Below are 21,739 nucleotides of genomic sequence, written 5' to 3' on the forward strand. Positions count from 1 at the left end.
AATAGGGAAGACCGGAGAAGAATTGATACATTTGAGTTATGGTGTTGGTGAAGAATATTGAATATACCATGGACTTCCAGAAGAATGAACAAATCTGTCTTGGAAGAAGTGCATCCAGAATGCTCCTTAGAAGCAAGGATGGTGAGATTACATCTCACATACTTTGGACATGTTAACAGGAGGGATGAGTACCTGGAGAAGGACATCATGCTTGGTAGCGGGTCAGCCAAAACGAGGAAGACCCTCAATGAGATGGATTGACACAGCGGCTGCAACAATGGTTTCAAGCATAACAGCGATTGTGAGAATGGCACAGGACTGGGTAGTGTCCCTATGAGTCTAAACCTACTTAAAGGCACCTAAAAAAACAAGCTGGATTTGAAAAGAGTCACCTCAGAAGCAGAACGGAGAGGATCCCACCACCACCAAGGAAGGAAAGCCAAGAGTGGAGAGTGTCCTGTGGACCTGAGATCTCTGAGCTGAGAAGCTCCTGGAACCAGGACACTGAAAGAGAGAGAGAGAGAGTGTTGTGGCACCAGACAGCTAGAAGTGATGGCCGAGAAACAACAGCAGGAGTGACTGGCAGGAGACAGCGTAGCGGGATTCCCAATCCACGGAGCAAGAAAGGAGAGGCCGAGGTCCATAGAAGCGAGCACAGCTGGGAAGAGGCTGTCCTGATGGAAGAATAGTGTCCTGAGTGTTCCTAAACCTGAACTGTAACCTTTTACTTCCCTAATAAACCCCATAATTGTGAGTATTGTCTGTGAATTCTCTGTGGCCATTGCAATGAATTATCAAACCCAGCAGAGAAGCAGAGAGTGCTGTGGGAGGGACTGTTGCTGTCAGAATTGGTGAAGATGGAGGAGAGGAGGCATGTCTGACTCCTGCCTCATAGGAATCAGCCTTGGATTATTGATCTTGATCCTCCTTCCCCTTTGTGAAGTTAGAGGAGTTCAGATGCCATCTCCACACCATTTTAACACCAAGGCAAGGGAAGACACTGAGAGGCTCACAAGAATAAAAGGCAACAAAGGTAAATACTATAACGTACACATATAGGTTTGGCTATTGTCTTGATTATCTGGTGCTGCTATAACAGAAACACAACAAGTAGCATCAAAAAACAAAAGTTTATTCTTTCACAGTCTATTAGGCTAGAAATATAAATACCAGACTAGAAGTGCCAGCCCCAGGGGAATGCTTTCTCTCTCTGTAAGCTCTGGGGGAAGGTCCTTGTCATCAATCTTCCCCTAGTCTAGGAGTTCCTCTGCACAGGAACCCAGGGTCCAAAGGACATGCTTTGCTCCTGGTTTTGCTTTCTTGGTGATATGTGGTCCCCCTGCCTCTCTGCTCGCTTCTCTCTTTTACATCTCAAAACAGATTGGCTTAAATTGTAAATTAATCTTGTAGATTGAGGTTACATAACTGCCACTAATCCCATCTCACTACCATCATAGAGACAGAATTCACAACAAGTAGGAAAATCACATCAGGTGACAAAATGGTGGACAATCATACAATACTGGAAATCATGGCCTAGCCAAGTTGGCAGATATTTTAGGGGGACACAATTCAATCCATGACAGCTATGGATAGTTCTACATACATATTTGTATGTGTTGCATGTATATTCATATATATAATAGAGCACACAGCGGGCACAGTCATGGAAACAACCTAGGCATAACTGAACACCTCTCAAGACTGAGTTACTGAGCTTGGAGGCTAAGGACCATAGTCCCGGGAGACATCTAGGTCAATTGACATAACGTAGTTCATAAAGAAAACGTTCTACATCCTACTTTGGTGAGTAGCGTCTGGTGTCTTAAATGCTTGCAAGTGGCCATCTGGGGCAAAGGAGAGTGAAGAAAACCGAAGATTCAAGGAAACAACTAGTCTAAAGGACAATTGGACCACAGCAACCACAGCCTGCACAAGGCTGAGACTAGAAGAACTAAATGGTGCCTTGCTACCACTATCTACTGCGCTAATTGGAATCCCAATAGAAGATCCCAGTTAGAGTGGGGGGGAAAAAAAGTAAAATTCAAATTCTCCCAGATTTACTGGTCTGAGAGAGGCTAAAGGAACCCCCGAGACTACAGCTCTTAGACACCCTTCTAACTTGGAACTGAAGCCATTTCCAGAGATCACCTTTCAGCCAAAGAGTAGACAGACAGACCTATAAATAAACAATAATATATATCAGGGAAGTGCTCCTTAGAACAATCATCTACCTGAGACCAAAAGGATGACATCTACCCAAAAGCAAAGATGAGAAGGCAGAAAGGGGTAGGAAAACCGGATGAATTGAAATGGGGAACTCAGGGTGGTAATAAGGAATGTGCTGACACATTGCAGGCAATGTAGCCTATGCCATGGAACAATCTGTGTATAAATTGTTGAACGGGAAACTAATTTGCTCTGTAAACCTCCACCTTAAGCACAATAAAAAAATTAAATCTGACCTCCACCAGACTGGGTCCAGTACAACTAGATGATGCCCAGGTACTACCACTGATTGCTCTGACAGGGATCACAATAGAGGGTTCTGGACAGAGCTGGAGAAAAATGTAGAATAAAATTCTAACACACACAAAAAAAACGGACTTACTAGTCTGACAGAGACTAGAGAAACCCCGAGAGTATGGCTCCCGGAAACCCTTATAGCTCAATAATGAACTCACTCCTGAGGTTCACCCTTCAGTCAAAGATTAGACAGGCCTGTAAAACAAAAAGTGAGACTAAATGAGCGCACCAGCCCAGGGGCAAGGATGAGACAGCAGGAAGGGACAGGAAAGCTGGTAATGGGGAACCCAAGGTAGAGAAGAGAGAGCATTGACATGTTGTGGGGTTGGCAACCAATATCACAAAACAGTACGTGTATTAATTGTTTAATGAGAAACTAGTTTGCTCTGTAAACCTTCATCTAAAGTACAATAAAAAAAAGTTTTTTAATTAAATCTGAAATGCATCACATCTGCATGTATTCTTTAGCTTTCCCAATGCAGTTCTTTTATAGGATGATATAAAACTGGCTGTTCCTGATTTACTAGAAGCCAGAGAGGCCTGGACTTTAATGAGAGAGTATTATATGATCTAGTAGAAAACAAAGTTGTCCATAGGAATAATGACCAGAGGAATATGAAGGAATGCATCTTGGATGTACTGTATGGGAGTTCAGCTATACAATTCCTAGTAGTCTCTACACAATGAACTAAAGGCTAACATTATACAAAGAGATCTTTCCAAGGATTATTTTAGTTATAAAATGAGTTGTATTATTAGATCATTGTTTCCTTTAATTTTACAAAATCTTTGTTGTGATAGAAAACCTATTATAAAGTTCGAGAAAGTTTAAAGAGTTCACCTGCAATAAATATTATTCCATTGAAGACATGTCTTCTTTTTCTCTTGGAAAGGAATCTCAAATCATAAAAAAAAATATCCTTTCTAAAATAATTTTTTTGCCAGTATATATTATGGAGGAGCCTCGGTGGTGCAAGCAGTTTGTAATTGACTGTTAATCTAAAGGGTGGCAGTTTGAATATGCCCAGTGGTTCTGCAGAAGAAAGGTTTGGTAGGCTAACTGCTTCTAAAAGAATTACAGCCAAGAAAACCTTATGGAGTGGTCCTACTCATTAACACATGGTGTCACCATGAATTGAGGGCTGAATCGACGGTAGCTAACAATGATATGTTATGGATTGAATTGTGTGCCCCCCAACATATGCATTGGAATCCTGATCCTTATTTCTGCGCATGTATTCCTGTTTGGAAATAGGGGGTGCCTTGTTATGTTAATGAGGCTATGCCAATATATAGAGTGTATCTTAAACCTAATCACTTCTGACATAAAAAGAGCAGATCAGACGGAGAAGAGTGCACATCCTGGGGAAGACAGATGCCATGTAAGGATCGTTTACAAATCAAGAAATTAAGGAACACTCAGGTCTACCTACCTACAAAGAAGGAATGAATCTACATGGCTGAGATTCTGATTTGTCTTTTAACCTCAAGAACAGTGAGAAAATAAATTTTGGTTCATTAAAGCCTTCTTCCATCCTACTTCACCTATCAGAAAGCCCTGGTGGGCTGTAAAGCACTTTGGTATCCAGGTAAGGGCGGGGGTGAGTTGTATCACTAACCATACTTGTGCTGACTTACCTAGGGCCATGACAGGAAAGCTCATACCCAGGGGTCATATCATGATATGAATGTGTTCTTCTGTGCCTGGCTCCAGTAGGACATGGCCAATGGAGAAGACACAAGATATTAAGCATTCTAACCTGGTAACTAGTCTGTAGAAAATTCTTCCAATTTTAAGACATATATAATTGTTAAGCAGAAGTTTCTGTTCTAAAAAGTATCTAGTCAGAAGGTAAGTTATCTCCTGTAAGAAGTATATTTCACAAGGCAACACATACATTTATAAAGATACTATCTGTTTTTTTCTTTTTTTTTTTGGAGGGTAAAAGTTAGAAATCGTGTTTAATAGGATTTATCAGAATGCCTGTGTTTATAGGGTATAAACCTATAGCAGTGCTATAAAGTGCAAGAACATCTGCATTTGAAGTCATATTTTATGAATCTCAGTTACCTGTACTAAACAAATTTTGAGCAACCATACTAGAGAAGAAAAACTGAATCATCTTCCTAGTCTCCCCACAGAACATATAATGAAACTGTCAAATGAAGAGGAGATCAAGGAGTATGCAACTGAAAATCAAGGAAAAAATATACATGGGATCAGGAACTTAATATTATTTGTCTGAATTTTGTGATGTTTGTGGTGTGTGTTAGATTTTAAAATTTGTAGTATTTCTTTTCATACCTAAATTTGCAATGCTATGTTTTTGTTTAAAGAGAGCCCCTAAAATTGTATAAGCTGGCTCTCTGTCAGACAAAATCTGAATCTTCCCTTCCCTGCCTCACAACCACTGTTCACATGACTTCCTGAGTGATCTAAGAAGCACATTGTATCACATCACTTCTCTTCTTAAAATATTTCAGTAGTTCTCCATTGGACAAAATCCATTATCATTTATTAATCCATAACTCCATGACTCAATCACGTACATATATAACAAAGGTATTTTCGGGAATGGGAAAAGTTATAAAGTTGGTTCTTGTCCATAAAGATATTATGATCTAAGGAGGTAAATATAAGCAAGACATAAGTAAGAGTTCAATATAACAATTCAGTACCTGCCATAATGCAGTGCATGCAGAATTATCATACAGTCATTATCTCCTTTAGAAGCGAATTAAGGAGTCTACCTTGGGGTAGATAGAATTTTAGAAATTCCCTGATTGAGAGTAGAGTTGCTTTATTAAGGTTGAAGACCTTGGGTGGCACGAATGGTTAAGTATGTGGCTACTAACTGAAAGGTTAGTGGTTTGCATCCAACGAAAACTACCTCAGAAGAAAGGCCTCGCGATCTACTTCTGAAAAATCAGCCGTTGAAAACCCTATGCAACACACGTGGAATCACCAGAAGTGGGAATTGACTGGATGGCATTTTTTTTTTTTTTTTACTAAGGATAATTTTAATGGTATCAAACTTCACCTCGACTTCTAAAATAAGCAGAAAGAAATAGATAAGGTCCAAATATCAAGTAGAACAAGTACAGTTTTCTTGTAAGCTAATTCATTACAGCTAGTCCTTGTGTCTCACCATGAAAAAAGAAAATGATAAACCAGGGTTTCAGTAAACAGGTATGTGGTGAAGATCTTTAGCATAATTTTCTCACAGAGGGACTTTTGTGTGTGTGTTATGTATACACGCATGCACACGTCCTTGCATGCATGTGGGTGTATGCAGTTTTATCTACACACAAAGAAAAAATGATTCCTGGCCAGAGAAGCAACTACTTCTTTTTCTTTTTTCTTCTTCTTTTTTTTTTTAATGTAAACATGCTCTAGAAAAGATTGATGAACTCTTGAATTCTAAAACCTCATCTCTTTGTCATTAACATCTTCTTAAGAGGCAAGTATTCAAATTAGAAGTATTCTTTGTTAAATAACCCATGAAATAAAGAAAAGCAACTCATGTTCAAAAAAAAAAAATCAGTAATAAACAGTAAGTGAAAAAATAACAATGAGAAAATGTATGTAAAAAAATGTAAAAGCGCATGTTAATAATGAAATTTCTTCTCTATTTAATGGACACAAATCTTTCAGAAGTTACTAAATTAGAAAACAGGGTGTCTTAGGCTGGGTTCTCTAGAGAAGCAAAACCAGTAAAGTGTATAAATATATACAGAGAGAGAGATTCATATCAAGGAAATGTCCCACGCAATTGTAGAGGCTAGAACATCCCAAGTCCATGGATCAGGATAGAGGCATATCCTGATTCACATAGCTGCAGGGGCTGACCACCTAAGATCAGCAGGTCAGAGAGTAGGGCTCTTGCTCACAGACTCCAAAGATCAACAAATCCCAAGATCAGCAGGCAAAATGGGAAGTAAGCTGCTAGCTCAAGTCCTGAGAACCAGAGGTCAGACAAACAGGACACAACAGCAGGATTCAGTGCAACCAAAAGCCACGAGCCCTGCCAGAATGTCCATTTATATCTAATACAGGCCACATGCCCAAGGAAACTCCCTTTCAACTAATTGGCTACTCACAGTCAATCCCATCATGGAGGTGATCACAACATCATATGACTGCCAAACCACTGAGAATCATGGCCCAGCAAAGTTGACACACAACCTTAACCATCAGAGTCCACTCCTTGTCAACTCGGCACCTGTACGCGTATTAAACCAGACATGATCTCTGAATAAAGACAATTATAAAGTCATACTTATGCCTAACATGATACAATGAACACACATACAACCAAAAATGCACTAGCCTTGTTTACATCTTATATTTTATAAGTGAAGACAACAAAAATATTTGATGCACACATACAAAACAGAAACACTCATAACAATTACAGTCCTCATTTCTGCAGTGGGTCATGTGGTCATAACTGGTATTTAGATCTACCTTCTTCCACCGACCACTCTGTATTCCCTTTGCCCTCAGCAAGCACCTCAGCTGGTTGCGGTTCTTGGCCTGGTGCAGTGACCCAAACCTTCATTCCTTAAGGGTCTGGACCATTAGTAGTCATGTCAGAATTGGGTTGCTGCAGTTTTCCATTGACTTGAACCACAGGGCATGGTAGTACTGAGACGCCCTAAGGGATCTCCTGCATGCCAGACATACTCTTCTTTACCTTCATTATGTTTATCAATCTGATCTCCTCTTGGTAATCAGGATCAATCACACCAGCCAGTATGGTAACTCCCTTCTTTGCCCGTCATTCAGAGCCATAAGGAGCCCAAAGTGGCCAGGTGGCATTCTTAGCTTCCAGTTCAATTGAATCAGTGATGTGTCTCCAGGTGGGAACATTCCTCCCTTTGGCGCTAAGACTTCTAGACCTGCAGAACATAAAGTCACAGGCACAGGAAGCAAAAATTTTGCAATTTTTTGCAATCACCAGGGGTAATAGTGAGTGGTACCACCCTCATTTCTACCCCTTGATTCCCAGATCCATGAATCCTGGCTACAGGAAAAACAGAACCATATATTGGATACTGGTTTAGAGCATATACAGCCTCCTAGAGAACATTGCCACAACCCCACAAGGCATTGCCACCTAGCTGGTGCATAATTGTGTCTTTAGAAGGCTATTCCACTGTTCTGTCAAACCAGATGCCTCAGGAGGATGGGAAATATGGTAAGACCAGTGAATTCCATGAGCGTGGACCCATTGCTGCACCTCATTTGCTGTGAAGTGAGTCCCTTGATCCAAGGCTATGCTGTGTGGAATACCATGACTGTGGATAAGGCATTCTGTAAGTCCACGGATGGTAGTTTTGGCAGAAGCGTTGCATGCAGGGAAGGCAAATCCATATCCAGAGTAAGTCTCTATTCCAGTAAGAACAAAACGTTGTCCTTTCCACAATGGAAGTGGCCCAGTGTAATCAACTTGCCACCAGGTTGCCGGCTGATCACCTCAAAGGATGGTGTCATCTCGGGGACTCAGTGTTGGTCTTTGCTGCTGGCAGATTGGGGACTCAGAAGTGGCTATAGCCAAGTCACCCTTGGTGAGTGGAAGTCCATATTGCTGAGTTCATGCATAATCTCCATCCCTACCACCCTGGCCACTTTGTTTATGAGCCCATTGAGCAATGAGGGGAGCGGCTGGGGAAAGAAGATGACTGGTTTCCACAAAATGCATCATCCTATCCACTTGATTGTTAAAATTCTCCTTTGCCAAGGTCACCCTTTGGTGAGCATTCACATGAGACACAAATATCTTCACTTCTTTGTCCCATTCATAGAGGTCTATCCACATACTTTTTCCCCATATCTCCTTCTCTCCAATTTTTCAGTCCTGTTCTTTCCAAGTCCCTGACTATGAAGCCAAATCATTGGCCACAGTCCATGAATCAGTACACAATAGCACATCTGGCCATTTTTCCCTCCAAGCAAAGTGAACAACCAGGAGTACTGCTTCAGTTTTGCCCATCGGGAGATTTCTCTTCACCACTGTCCTTCAGGGAGATACCAGAAAGGGGGGTTGTAGTGCTTCCACTGTCCACTTTCAAATGGTGCCTGCATAGCATGCAGAACCACCTGTAAACCAGGCATGAATTTTCTCTTCCTCAGTCGGCTGATTGTAAGAAACTCCCCATGAGGCCATAGGTGCAGACTGGGAGATGGAAGGTAATGTGACAGGAGTGGAGAACATGGGCGTTTTGGACCACTTCCTCATGCAACTTACTGGTGCCGCCAGGTCCTGCTTAGGACCTATCTCATATATATCACTTCCATTTAATGATGGAACGCTGTTGTGCATGTCCAACTTTATGACTGTGTGGGGCAGACAATACTCAGTTCATGATTGGCAGCTCAGGCCACATGGTGACTTGATGGCCTATAGTTAAGTGTTCAGTATCTATTAAGGCCTGGCTGCGCAGAGCCTTCTCTTGTTCTGGGCCCCACTCAAAACTAGGAACTTTTCAAGTCACTTGATAAATAGGATTGAGTTGTTGTTGTTGTTAGGTGCCATTGAGTCTGTTCCGACTCATAATGATCCTATGCACAACAGAAGGAAACACTGCCTGGTCCTGCGCCATCCTTACAATCGTTGTTATGCTTGAGCTCATTGTTGCAGCCACTGTGTCAATCCACCTTGTTGAGGGCCTTCCTATTTTCCGCCAACCCTGTACTCTGCCAAGCATGATGTCCTTCTCCAGGGACTGATCCCTCCTGACAACATGTCCAAAGTATGTAAGACGCAGTGTCGCCATCCTCAGCTCTAAGGAGCATTCTGGCCACACTTCTTCCAAGACAGATTTGTTCGTTCTTTTGGCAGTCTATGGTATATTCAATATTCTTTGCCAACACCACAATTCAAAGGCATCAACACTTCTTCGGTATTCCTTATTCATTGTCCAGCTTTCACATGCATATGATGTGATTGAAAATACCATGGCTTGAATCAGGTGCACCTTAGTCTTCAGGGTGACATCTTTGCTCTTCAACACTTTGAAGAGGTCCTTTGCAGCAGATTTGCACAATGTAATGAGTCTTTTGATTTCTTGACTGCCGCTTCCATGGCTGTTGATTGTGGGTCCAAGTAAAATGAAATTCTTGACAACTTCAATCTTTTCTCCGTTTATCATGATGTTGCTCATTGGTCCAGTTGTGAGGACTTTTGTTTTCTTTATGTTGAGGTGCAGTCCATACTGAAGGCTGTGGTCTTTGATCTTCATTAGTAAGTGCTTCAAGTCCTCTTCACTTTCAGCAGCAAGGTCGTGTCATCTGCATAACACAGGTTGTAATGAGTCTTCCTCTAATCCTGATGCCCCATTCTTCTTCATATAGTCCAGCTTCTCGTATTATTTGTTCAGCATACAGATTAAATAGGTATGGTGAAAGAATACAACCCTGACTCACACCTTTCCTGACTTTAAACCAATCAGGCTTGAGTAGCATGCCCAAATGAGGAATATGTTGCCTCCAAAATCCAAAGAGGCCTACTAGTCATTGTGCTTCCTTTTTAGTTGTGAGAGGAGCCAGATGCAATAACTTACCCTTCACTTTAAAAGGAATATCTCAACATGCCCCACACCACTGGGCCCCTAGGAATTTCACTGAGTTGGAAGGCAATGGAATTTTTGTCAGATTAATGGTCGCTATGAGTCAGAATCAACTTGACAGCAATGAGTTTGGAGCACGTAAATGTTTTACCAATAAATCCAAAGTCATTGACACTTCTTTCTTAGTAGGTCCAATCAGCATAATGTCATCAATGTAATGGACCAGAGTGACATCTTGTGGAAAGGAAAGGCAATCAAGGTCCCTGCAGACTAAATTATGACCTAGGGCCTGAGAATTGATGTAGCTCTGAGGTAGGCAACTAAACGTGTATTGCTGGCCTTGCCAGCTAAAAGCAAACTGCCTCTGATGGTCCTTCAAAACAGGTATGGTGAAAAAGGCATTAGCCAGATCAATAGTAGCTGCATACCAGGTACTAGGAGATGTATTAATTTGCCCAAGCAATGAAACTATACCATGAACAGCAGCTGCAATTGGGGTCACCACTTGGTTAAGTTTTCAAAAATCCACTGTCATTCTCCAAGATCCATTTGTTTTTTGAACAGTCCAAATAGCCAAGTTGAAAGAGGATGTGGTGAGATTAACCACCCTGCATCCTTCAAGTCATTAACGGTGGCAGTACTCTCTGCAATCTCTCCAGGAATGCAGTATTGCTTTTGGTTTACTGTTTTCCTAGAGAGGGGCAGTTCTATTGGCTTCCACTTGGCTTTTCCTACCATAATAGCCTAATAGCCCTTACTCCATTTGTCAGGGATCCAGTGTGGGGGTTCTGCCACTTGTTGAGTATATCTATTCCAATTATGCACTCTGCAACTGGGGAAATCACTATATGATGGGTTCAGGGACCCACTGGACCTACTGTGAGATGGATATGAGCTAAGACTCCGTTAATAACCTGGCCTCCATATGCCCCTACTCTGACTGGTGGGCCGCAGTGTTGTTTCAGGTCTCCTGGAGTTAGTGTTAGTTCAGAGCCAGTATCCAGTAATCCCAGAAAATTCTGATTATTTCCTCTTCCCAATGAACAGTCACTCTCACAAAAGGCTGTAGATCCCTTTCGGGAAGACTGGGAGAAAGATTAATAGTATAAGTTTTTGACAGTGTATTGGAGTCATTCCTCAAGTGGATTCAGCCTCCCCTTCATTCAAAACTGTCATGGATTGAATTATGTCCCCCCAAAAATGTGTTTATCAATTGGGCTGTGCCATGATTCCCGGTATTGTGTGATTTCCCTATATGTTGTAAACCCTACCTCTATGATGTTAATGAGGGAGGATGGGCAGCAGTCGTGTTAGTGAGGTAGGGCTCAACCTACAGGATTGGATTGTGTCTTGAGGCATAAAAGAAAGAAGCAAGCAGAGAGACGGGGGACCTCATACCACCAAGAAAGCAGTGCCGTGAGCAGAGTGTGTCCTTTAGACTCCGGGTCCCTGTGCTGAGTAGCTTCCAGTCCAGAAGAAGATCGATAGAAGGCTGACAGAAAGAGAAGGCCTTCCCCTGGAGCTGACACCCTGAATTTGGACTTTTAGCCTACTTTACCGTGAGAAAATAAACTTGTTTGTTAAAGCCAATCTCTTATGGTATTTCTGTTAGCAGCACTAGGTAACTAAGACAAAAGGGTTGTGGGTCTTTAAACTCACTCGAGTCTGGGAATTGATTGAGTGACTGTGATTCTCTATTCTGGGAGTTCAAATTAGACTGCTTTTCACTTGACCTAGAATTCATCCACTTGTACAGATGAAGTAAATATTTAGTAGATTTCCTGTTTCACTCCTAAGAACATCATGACCAAGTAGCTAACACCATAACGCCATAAGTCCATACAAGTCAGACTATTCTAATTACTGCTTTGACTCTGCTGTCCATTATGGTAACCATGCCCACCTTATCTTTGTCAGTTGAATGTTGCCACTTGGCCCCTGCCACCACGGGGTCTGATCAGCCCCATTGCAGTAAAAACCAAAAACCAAACCCACTGCCATCAAGTGAATTCTGACTCATAGTCACCCATTGTAGTTAGGTGTCTTAATTCAGTTAGAGCAGTTACCACTGTTAACTCTTACAAAAATAGCAATCACAGTAGTCTTCAAGGATGCTGGAACTCCCTCCACAAATGTGTTCCTCACTGTTGTAAAAAGTGTGTCCTCTGGGCAGTCCACATGTGGGTCTGTGAGTCTAACCTGATAAATCTACTCTAACATGCCATTTTTCCTAAGCCTTTGGATACCTTCTTCTTCAGTATACCAACGCAGGTCCGGTATTTCAACTTGATTTAGTGTAGGCCACCATGTAATCCATGCTTCAGCGATCCAACCAAATAAACTATTAGATCCTTTCCTAACTTCTCGAGCTGAAACATTTAATGAAGAATCTGTTTAGTGGGCCCATATCAATAAACTCAGACTGATCCATCTTTATGTTCCTTGCACCATTACCCTGCACCCTTAATAGCCATTCCCACACATATTCCCCAGGATTCTGTTTGTACATATTAGAAAAGCCAAGCAGTTCTTTTGGAGTGTGATGTACCTCCTCCTGGGTCACACTTTGTACTTCACCTTTTGGGGCTTGCTGGGACTTAAGTCTAATTACAGGTATAGAAGCCAAAATTGGTAATGTGGAAGTGTTTTGAGAACATTCAGCATTGTCTTGTAAAGCATCTGCCTCAGGTGATGACCCAGGCAATGACTCACACAAGGGCTCTGTAGATGCAGCTGGGTTAATCTCACTAGATGAGGGTGTAGGGGCTAATGTTTTTACTGGGGAGGGTTGTTTAGCAGACAAACATGGAATAATCTCTTCAGATTTGAGTGAGGGGGCTGGTTCTCTTGGCAGGAGTGATTCAACCGAATTTAGGGGCTCAATGTCTCTGGCTTCCTGATTATCATAAATTTTTTTTTATGTTCCTTAATAACCACAATTATGCTTTTCAGTATCATATTTAGAAAAAGGTTTTTTAAACTAAGCTATTCAAGTCCAGAGGCTCCTGGGAATGTAACTATCTGGTTTGTTTTGAATCAGACTGTCTGCAGTCGTCTAGTGTTTTAATAAGGCCTACAAGGATTAGAACCAGTCAACATATGAATTATGAAATCTCTAGTCAACCTGGGAAAGAAAAGAAAAAAAAAAAAAAAAAACCTCAGGTGGGAAATTGTGGTATTCTTAAGGGACTGTCAGATATTCACAACATAACTCATGTAGGCTTGAAAACCAGGAAATATCTGGTTCATCATCCAAGAGACAAACAGCATATACTCCTTAACATATGAACTTTTCTGACAGAAACAGAAAGGCCTTCATCTACTGTAGCTAATAATGTGGAGAAGAATGTAATTGTAATGTTTTGACAAACACCATAGGTAGTCAAAAATGTGATCTTTATGCTTAGCTATTTTAGAGATAGTTATATTCAACTTAAATATTTTTCCATTATTTGTAACTGAGTTTAATTTTTTGGTATTTAACATTATAAATTGTGATAGATTTCTTGACCATTTTTACATAGTCAAATTCTGATGATTTTTTTAAAAAATCTTAACTCAATGGCTTAATTCACACCCCCAAAATAATCTGAGGCTCAAAATATAGGTAAAAAATAAGAAAACAAGTAAAAAAAAAAAAAAAGAATATTTTGATATGGCAACCAACAAATCTAGGACAACAGGACATTTTCTCTGGAGGAAATAACCTTACAATTAAAGAGCGCATACTGACTGTCTCACCGTGTATCATAAGTTAATCTACCTATAAAAAGACTAAAAAGGAATGTTCTAGCCTAGATAAAGGAACACTGTTTAACATTTTCCAGCATGTAGTTAGCTGTCACAATTATCAAGTACTGATAGGTAAACCACTTTGGATAGGCTGACTGAAGTATCACTTAACCCCATCCAACTACCCTTCCTATACTTCTGAAGTATCAATCTCATAGTAATTTGCCTTCTGAGAGGAAAATGTGATGATTAGCTCATGAACATCATATTTGGCAGCTATGCTTCTCATTGTGATTGATTACATTTGCTTTCTGTTACAACACAGTTCCTTGAGTTTGGGTACTGTGTGACTCTTCCAGGGGTTGCATTACAAGATTCAAGATCGCCTAGATGGAAAACAGGTCTTAGAACAAAGGTGGCTACAGCCTGGCTCCACTCCGTAGGGCTCAAGTGGAAGTATCTGATGCCAGTATTGGGGGTCAAAATCTTCGCTGTATTTGGGAATATGAATTCAAAACCTGATCCCCTTTAGGATGAACCAAAGATATTTCTAGTACCATACCAGTTCACATAAGTTATGCAGGAAATGTCTGAAAACATGGCAACCAGGATGACTCTGAAAAGTATTCTAAAGCCCCAAAATAAAAACTGCCTAAACTTATATATTGTTCATTCAGTCAAGAGAAGGGCTCTTGGCGGAGTTCTAACACTCTAGGAGCAAACAGACTTTGTATTATCATTTAGTCTTAGGTCTAAACAAGTACAAACATCTTTGTAAAAGGGCAGGGGATATTGTATTATTTTCCCATTTAGCTTTACTGTGAATTACATTTTATTTTACACTCTCTCAGATTATAAGTAAATCTCTTCATCAGATGGAAAATAATTTATCTGTATGAAGTTACCCAACATCAATAGTAAAAATAGTGAACTTTGGAGAACATGAAATATAAAGAGAAATTAAGTTCATTATATAAAGTGTATTAAAAAAATATAATGCTTATCTTACTATAGGGAGTGTAATGAAAAGGTAATAACTGAGTATTTATTAAATAACAATTTAGGGAAGGATGGTAGCTTACACAAATTAAACAATGCATCAAGTACTTTTTTAGATTTATTTTATTATCTTTAATGAACTGTTTAACATTTTTATAAATCTTCAGATTGTTACAGTTTTCAGCAGTAAATATAGTAGTAAATATACTGAAAGAAGAGATTCCTCTGATGAAAGAATATAAAACACAGAAACACTTGGAAACAAGAGGGCAAAATGTCAACTCTAGGTCTGAGATGGAAACTAATAGATCAAAGTTCTTTAGGATGCTAGTACATGGGAAATGAATTAACTTTTATCTTTAAATTAATGTGTAACTCTGAGCTTCAGCTTTCTAGAATTGTGAGTAATGAGGGACATTATTTGACCCACAGGTCTCTAAAACCTTATAATATATATTGATATCAGAGGATTTGAATGCACAGAAAGTGATCTGAAAATGATTGCCAAAGCAAAGAAGTGCTTTTATTCCTCAACATTTGTGATCTTCGTGGTACACCATATATTACAAAAGGGCTTAATCCCTATACAACTGCATAAATGTCATAAAAATGGATTTTATAAAGTCTCAATGCCATAATATGTATTCAAAAATACATATACCATATTTTATGTAAATAATGGATGCCTTCTGTGTTCGTTTGCCGGCCCCCGTGAGGTATTTCTGTAAGCACACTATGCTTTTTTTTACAGCGACATGTGGAAGAGGACTGGAATAGTTGCGCTTGTGAGGGTGGCTCATGGGAGAGGGCGCCTCATGGGGGAGGGCACCTCACGGGGGAGGGCGTGGCCAGCAAAGAAACACAGAAAGTGGGTGCTATCTGCATAAAAATATGGTAGCTGTGCTTTAGTAAATGAATCCATCGTTAATTAGAGGGATAATTTTGCCTCTAAGATATATCCAAAGTATATACAACGGATCCACAAATACTACCAATTCATGACCAAAAGTATCTTAAGTTTACATTTGCAAAAAACTGTGTTGGTTTTCAATTAAAAAATTTAAGAAAGTTGAGAATATTGTTGGTTTATTATCACTTGGTTAAGAAAAAGTACATGGCTTCAGCTTTTTAACAGGAAATTTGTGAACTACTCAGAAATGAGAAGTTTCACACTTGATTATTAGAAAGGATAAATTGTCTATAATTCCCAATTGAGAACAGAATGTGCAGTGTATAAAAAATAAAGTCTTATTCTGAAACCAAACAAGTATTTCTAGAAAAGCCCTTGGGATAAATCTGCTCATTTGCCTTACATAAGATGAATAAAATAAGTGGCATACTTGAATGGTATACCTTTATGTCAGTATGTATACTCTATTACCAATCTGAGAGGTGAAACATTCCTATTTAAATGTGGGAAAAATACATAAATAATTGAAGAGGTGCAACATTTTACTGTATATTTTCTAATTTCACTCCAACTAATTTATCTATATTGGATTAAAAAAAAAAGATTAAACACACACAAGAAAGAGATATATGTTACTTACATGCAAGATTCATTGTTCCAACATGAAACACTAGATCTATACCTTTTAAATTAATAAAAACTGCACATCTGTTTAATTTGGCTAACAGAAAGAAAACGCACACTTACGAGGTCATTATATCCTCCTAATATAACAAGTCTATATCAAAGGCACTTCAGCAGAGCAATAACTCAACCTTTTCCAAATCATTTTTATTTATGCCACTTTTAATGCATTTTTCTGTATAAGACCAATAAGAAGCCTCCTCTAATTGTGGATCTTATCATCACACACACAAAAAGAAAAAGACTAAGTACTATCCTAAACATGTATCCCTTCTGTGAAGGAGAGTAACATACAGCAAGCTTGTGCCTAGATCTTTAAGTTCTTTGGGTTAATAGAGAAAAGTAGGAGTGTTTCAGATGTTTCAGAAGTGGTTACAGGAAAAAACTGGCTGAAGTCTACTGTCTTGAGGAAAAAAGCTGTTGTCTTTCACTGTATATCTACCTACAATTTTACTAAAGCTAATGTGACTATTTTGGTTCTTTCATCTTGTTTGTGTGGCTTAGGTCTCTATGTAGCTCCCACATTGAACAGCAGGAGATGAGAAATAAAGCAATTTGATTTCATTGCTCCCCTGAGAAAAGGGGACGCTGCTTCAGACATTTTGCCTTCATGAAAATTTTAAGAAAAATGGAATGAATTGATTTTATTTAACAAAGAGCCTTTATTTTTAGGAAAAGACATAATTAAAATAGCTGTTGAATGTGCTCACTCTAAATTCTTAGCAAAGATGAAAATAATATGAATATATTACTTCCAAAACTAGAAACAAAAAAGTTGCAAAGGCTATATATAAATGATTTAAGGAAAACTGTCTGCTTTTCCCATGCAATCAAAATTGTTTTTCTCAAATGTCTTTTATGAATGTCAACAGAAAAAAAGTAACATCTGAATACATAATAACCTGAAGACATTTTTCAGCCTCAGGAAAATGGCATTATCTTTTTCTTCTCGTCAACATTTCAGGAAAAAAAAAAAGTGAAACATTTCCTTTATCGCTACATAGTTTATTAAATTTTTGGTATTCACAAACCTAACTGACATTTTAAATCAAGTTTGATAGCTGTTAAATGGTTGAGTTTGGGTTTTTCAAATATAAGAAATAATCTTGAAACTGATCTTTAGCATATGTGTTATCAGTCAGACTTAAAGTCATTCCCTCCCTTACCCCAGAATGGTAAAAAGTTTTTCTTGACATCGCTGAGCTCACTTCATTTTTCAGGGAAATAAAGGAAAAATCTAAAATAAAAATTCAGTATCAGAGCATTAATTTTTCAGATTTTTAAATGACAAATTAACACTTTAATCACTTATTCTGTGTAGTTACATCCAAAAAACAACCAAAGAGCTGGCATTTCCTCTCTTAACTACCAAATAGTTTCTTGCCTGTCTTCTATGAACTGAGTGTGAGACTTACTTTTCTGGAAGATGCAATACACATGCTGTTTATCACAAAAAAAGAAAATGTTTGGTCTTTAAATTCTAGAATGAAATCAGTCCAGAACATTTATCAAGTTATTTTCAAGTACAGGCAGAGAACAACGTAATGGTGATATTTCACAAGAATATGATGCCTGAAGAAGACAGGTTTCACTTTTTAAACGCTTCACAGGGGTAGTCATCAACGCAGAGGCAACGTTTTTGGAAGCAACTTTAAAACACGTTTTACTATGTTATTCTTAAGAGAGTCAGGGCCAAATTGGCCCATTGAGCAACATTTTCAAATAACTAACATCTTGAGCTATTTTACATTTGAAAACTTGTTCAAATTCATTGCCCAAAAATAAATGAAAAGAATTCCTCAGTATCCTTCTGATTACCGTAATTACCATTTTACTATTTGCTCTGCTTGACACATGTCCGGGGCCATGAGATTCTTCAGTCTCAACTTCCTAAGAAGTTCATACTTCGATTTACAACAAGAAGCAAGAACAAACAGCACAGACGCACCAGAGATACAACCACCTTTGATGTTAATTTATGGGAATTAGTGGGCGTTCCTCTCGCTTCTTCCAGATGTTAGTCTTGCTATCTCTTTTGGCTAGCGGTGGTCTGCTCCTTTTTTTAGTGGGGGATGTATTGGCTTCAAAATCTTCAACAGTGCTTTTTCTTCCTGGGGACTCTTCTATAGGGTGTTCCATGATAGCTCCAGTCCCTCCATCTAGTATGTGCCTTAAAGCAGGGTCCTCAGGGGAGCAGACAGTGGTTCCACTCTCACTACTGCTCAGGTCTAAATCTTCTAAGTAAAGGATCTTAGGTTGATGCATGCTTTTGATGAACGTTTTCTCCCTCTCAAGCTTTCTACTCGAGTGGTGCTCATTCATATCCACCCCAGAGTCCAGACTGGTGTCATTGCTCTGGGCTCTCTTGCCCTTTTTCAGGTCTATAAAGGAATGCCTCACTTGGGCAACTGGCTTTCCATCAAGAGACACAAACCAGGCTCTGGGGTGGGGGGAGGGCTTCCCTTTGGACAGCTCCAGGAGGGTCTGTTCTGAAATGCCTTGAAGCTCTGATGAAAATGGAGTCATTACAACAGCTTCATTTAGGGTTCCAGGAACTGAGACAGATTCTAGTAAGCTGTTAGAGTACCGGCTCCAATCTGACGTTTGGGATGGCAAGCTCTGCTGACCTTCGAGTACAATATTCTCTTCTCTGGCATCTGGTGGCTGTGCATGAGAATGCATTGGCATTTTCGGTAATGTCTGTGTAAAGTTCTCTCTGTTAACTGGCTCCATCAATTGGCCATAGACTATCTGTCCCTTTCTTGGCAAAGTTGCTGACTTAGCAGTATGCATCTGCTCGGGAGTGGAGAAAACGTCAGATGTTTGAAGGATGGCAATGGGCTGACTGTAGATATGCATAAGCTGTTCAGGAATGTGGGAACGCCCATACACCTCTTCGTTACCTGTGAAATACCTCTTTTCTTCTTGAGCATCATCTAGAGATGGAGATAGATTGTTGTTAATATGTTTAGGTGGCTTGGATCCTACACTGGGCTCCAAAGACTGTGTTGGGTTTCTTGAGTAATTATTTTGATTGATTGACAGAAATGAAACATCTTCATTATAGATTTTAAAATTGTCCCTAGTTTTTACCATGGATACTCTTTCTTCTGCTTCTGCCTTTGGTGGATCCTTTTTTTGAGGGCTGTATGAAGAGTTTTTGGTGTTGAATAACTGTGACCGGTCCTCAGCTTTTAATGCAACTTTGACTGAACTAATGTGATTTATATGTGTGGTTGAAGTTGTTTGGTCTCTCTTAAGGATCTCAAGTTTAGTGATGTTTCTTTCTCTTTTCCGTGGAGTACCACATTTATCCCTAGAGTAGAAGAGAAAACAAAATGTCTAATACTTGTGCTATAGAAGGCTCATTCAGTAAATCACCACACAACATATGTATCATACAGGTAATGCCCATGTTAGTATATATACATATTTTACATTTAATCCATCTATTTTAAAGACCAAACATTTGATTTATACAAATAAACTCTGTAACACAGAGAATATACTAATGTGACAGTTTTCTATGTTTATACACACTGATGAATATTGTTCTTACCTGCAATAACAAAGAAGTACAGCAAAAAATCCAATGACAATGACCATAGTGCCTCCTAATATGGCTGTAAGAAACACTGTGTGGTAGGCAGTAATGTCCTTGGAATCTTCATTTATACCTAAACCTAAATGGTTCAATACAAACAAACAAAACAATGAGAAAGCATATTATTTTAGATCATATTTTCAACTCTGTCATATCCTAGATGAGGCAGGCTGAATATCTATACACAATTTTATTTGTTTGCTCCCCTCCTGTGGCAGGTTTCCCTATAGGTAAAGTATACCTTTCCCACTCTACTGACTTTGGGCTTAATCAATTGACTTGCTTTTGCCCAATGAAAAGTGAGCATCTTAAACGAGCTTACTTGGCTCTTACTCTGGCCCTCTAATATGTGAGAGGTATAACCCCACAGGTGGCTGCTAACCAAAAAGTCAGCAGTTCGAATCCACCAGCCACTCCTTAGAAACCCTGTGGGGCAGTTCTACTCTGTCCAGGGTCGCTGGGAGTTAGAATCAACTTGATGGCAATAGGTTTGGTTTTTTTCATAACCCAAAGAGTCACTATTCCTTCAGTCTTGGTTCTGGAATGAGAAAGCATGTTAAGCTGAGCTAAACTGAGCCCAACAGAGCAGCAGCCAACCTAAAGCACTTATGAATTATAAACAAAGAATAAATATTTGTTACTGTAAGCCACTGAGATAGAGGGGTTATTACTGCCACAAGAGCTAACTAAAACAGACATCAGTACATAGATGCTGAAATGCTGCTTGCTATAACAAAAACATAAAATATGTGACAATGGCTTCTAGGCCAGGCAGTAAGTGGGAAGGAGAGATTAAGAGACTGTATGGTTATACATACAGTCTTTGGAGCCAGAGTGTCTGAATTGGTATCCTGGCCTCATCATTTATTTCTATGTGAGCTTGGGCAAGTTTTATTTCTTTGTGCCTCAGTCCCTTATCTGTAAAGCAGTGGTAATAGTGACAGTCACACCTAACCCATATAGGTTGTCTAGAGAATTAAATGAGTTAATACTTGTAAAACCCTTAGAATAGTGTATCACACATGATAAGCACTCAGTAAGTGTTAGCCATACTACAGTGTTGTTGTTGTTATGAAATGAAAATTCAAGGTTATTTAAGAAGGCACTCCAGTCTTGACCATAATTTCATATATGCTGACTGATAATAAAGTGCTTATTATATCTTATAGGCAACCAAATACATACAATATGAAAATTCTTCGAACAAAATTTAAAAATGAAATTAGAGTAACTTAAGTTTATCTGCAAATTCTTATTCCTATGCCAGGCCTGCAACAGAGTGAAGTTTGATTATTAACCGCGTGAAATTCAACTTCTTTTCCTAAGAATAAATGCTTCCTCCATGGAGTAATACCAGCAACTTTCACTCCACAGCCTCCCAGCAGAAAACATTTTTGGAAATAGGTGGCTGATTCTGTTGAGTTTTCTCCAAATCCTATATGTATGACAGTAGCAAAAATGTGTGTATGTACATCTGTGCTTGTGTGTCTAGGCCTAGATGGGGTTAGAAAAGTAGAAAATTATATTTTCATTTACATATATTTGAAATGCTATTTTAAACATTAATTAATGCTTATTTATTAAATTCTACATTCAGCCTATTTTTCTACAGCAATCTGTGAAAAACTACTTGATTTTTTTTTTTAGAAAGCATCTTTCTTTTTTTATTGTACTTTAGATGAAGGTTTATAGAACAAACTAGTTTCTCATTA

General features: G+C 39.2%; 1 protein-coding gene across 1 annotated transcript in view; it reads right to left on the bottom strand.

Annotated features, from left to right (window-relative positions):
• Positions 1–14,861: 14,861 nt before the first annotated feature.
• Positions 14,862–21,739, bottom strand: part of FAM171B (family with sequence similarity 171 member B) — a 61,249-nt gene continuing 54,371 nt past the window's right edge. Inside the window, exons 7-8 of the mRNA XM_003406178.4 lie at positions 19,983–20,106; positions 14,862–19,739 (exon numbers count right to left, since the gene is read on the bottom strand). Of these exons, the coding sequence (XP_003406226.1) occupies positions 18,395–19,739; positions 19,983–20,106 (1,469 nt within the window). The 3' untranslated portion in view covers positions 14,862–18,394. The remainder of the gene's footprint in view (positions 19,740–19,982; positions 20,107–21,739) is intronic.

The sequence above is a fragment of the Loxodonta africana genome, chromosome 6 (genome assembly GCF_030014295.1).
Source record: "Loxodonta africana isolate mLoxAfr1 chromosome 6, mLoxAfr1.hap2, whole genome shotgun sequence".
Taxonomy (NCBI): domain Eukaryota; kingdom Metazoa; phylum Chordata; class Mammalia; order Proboscidea; family Elephantidae; genus Loxodonta; species Loxodonta africana.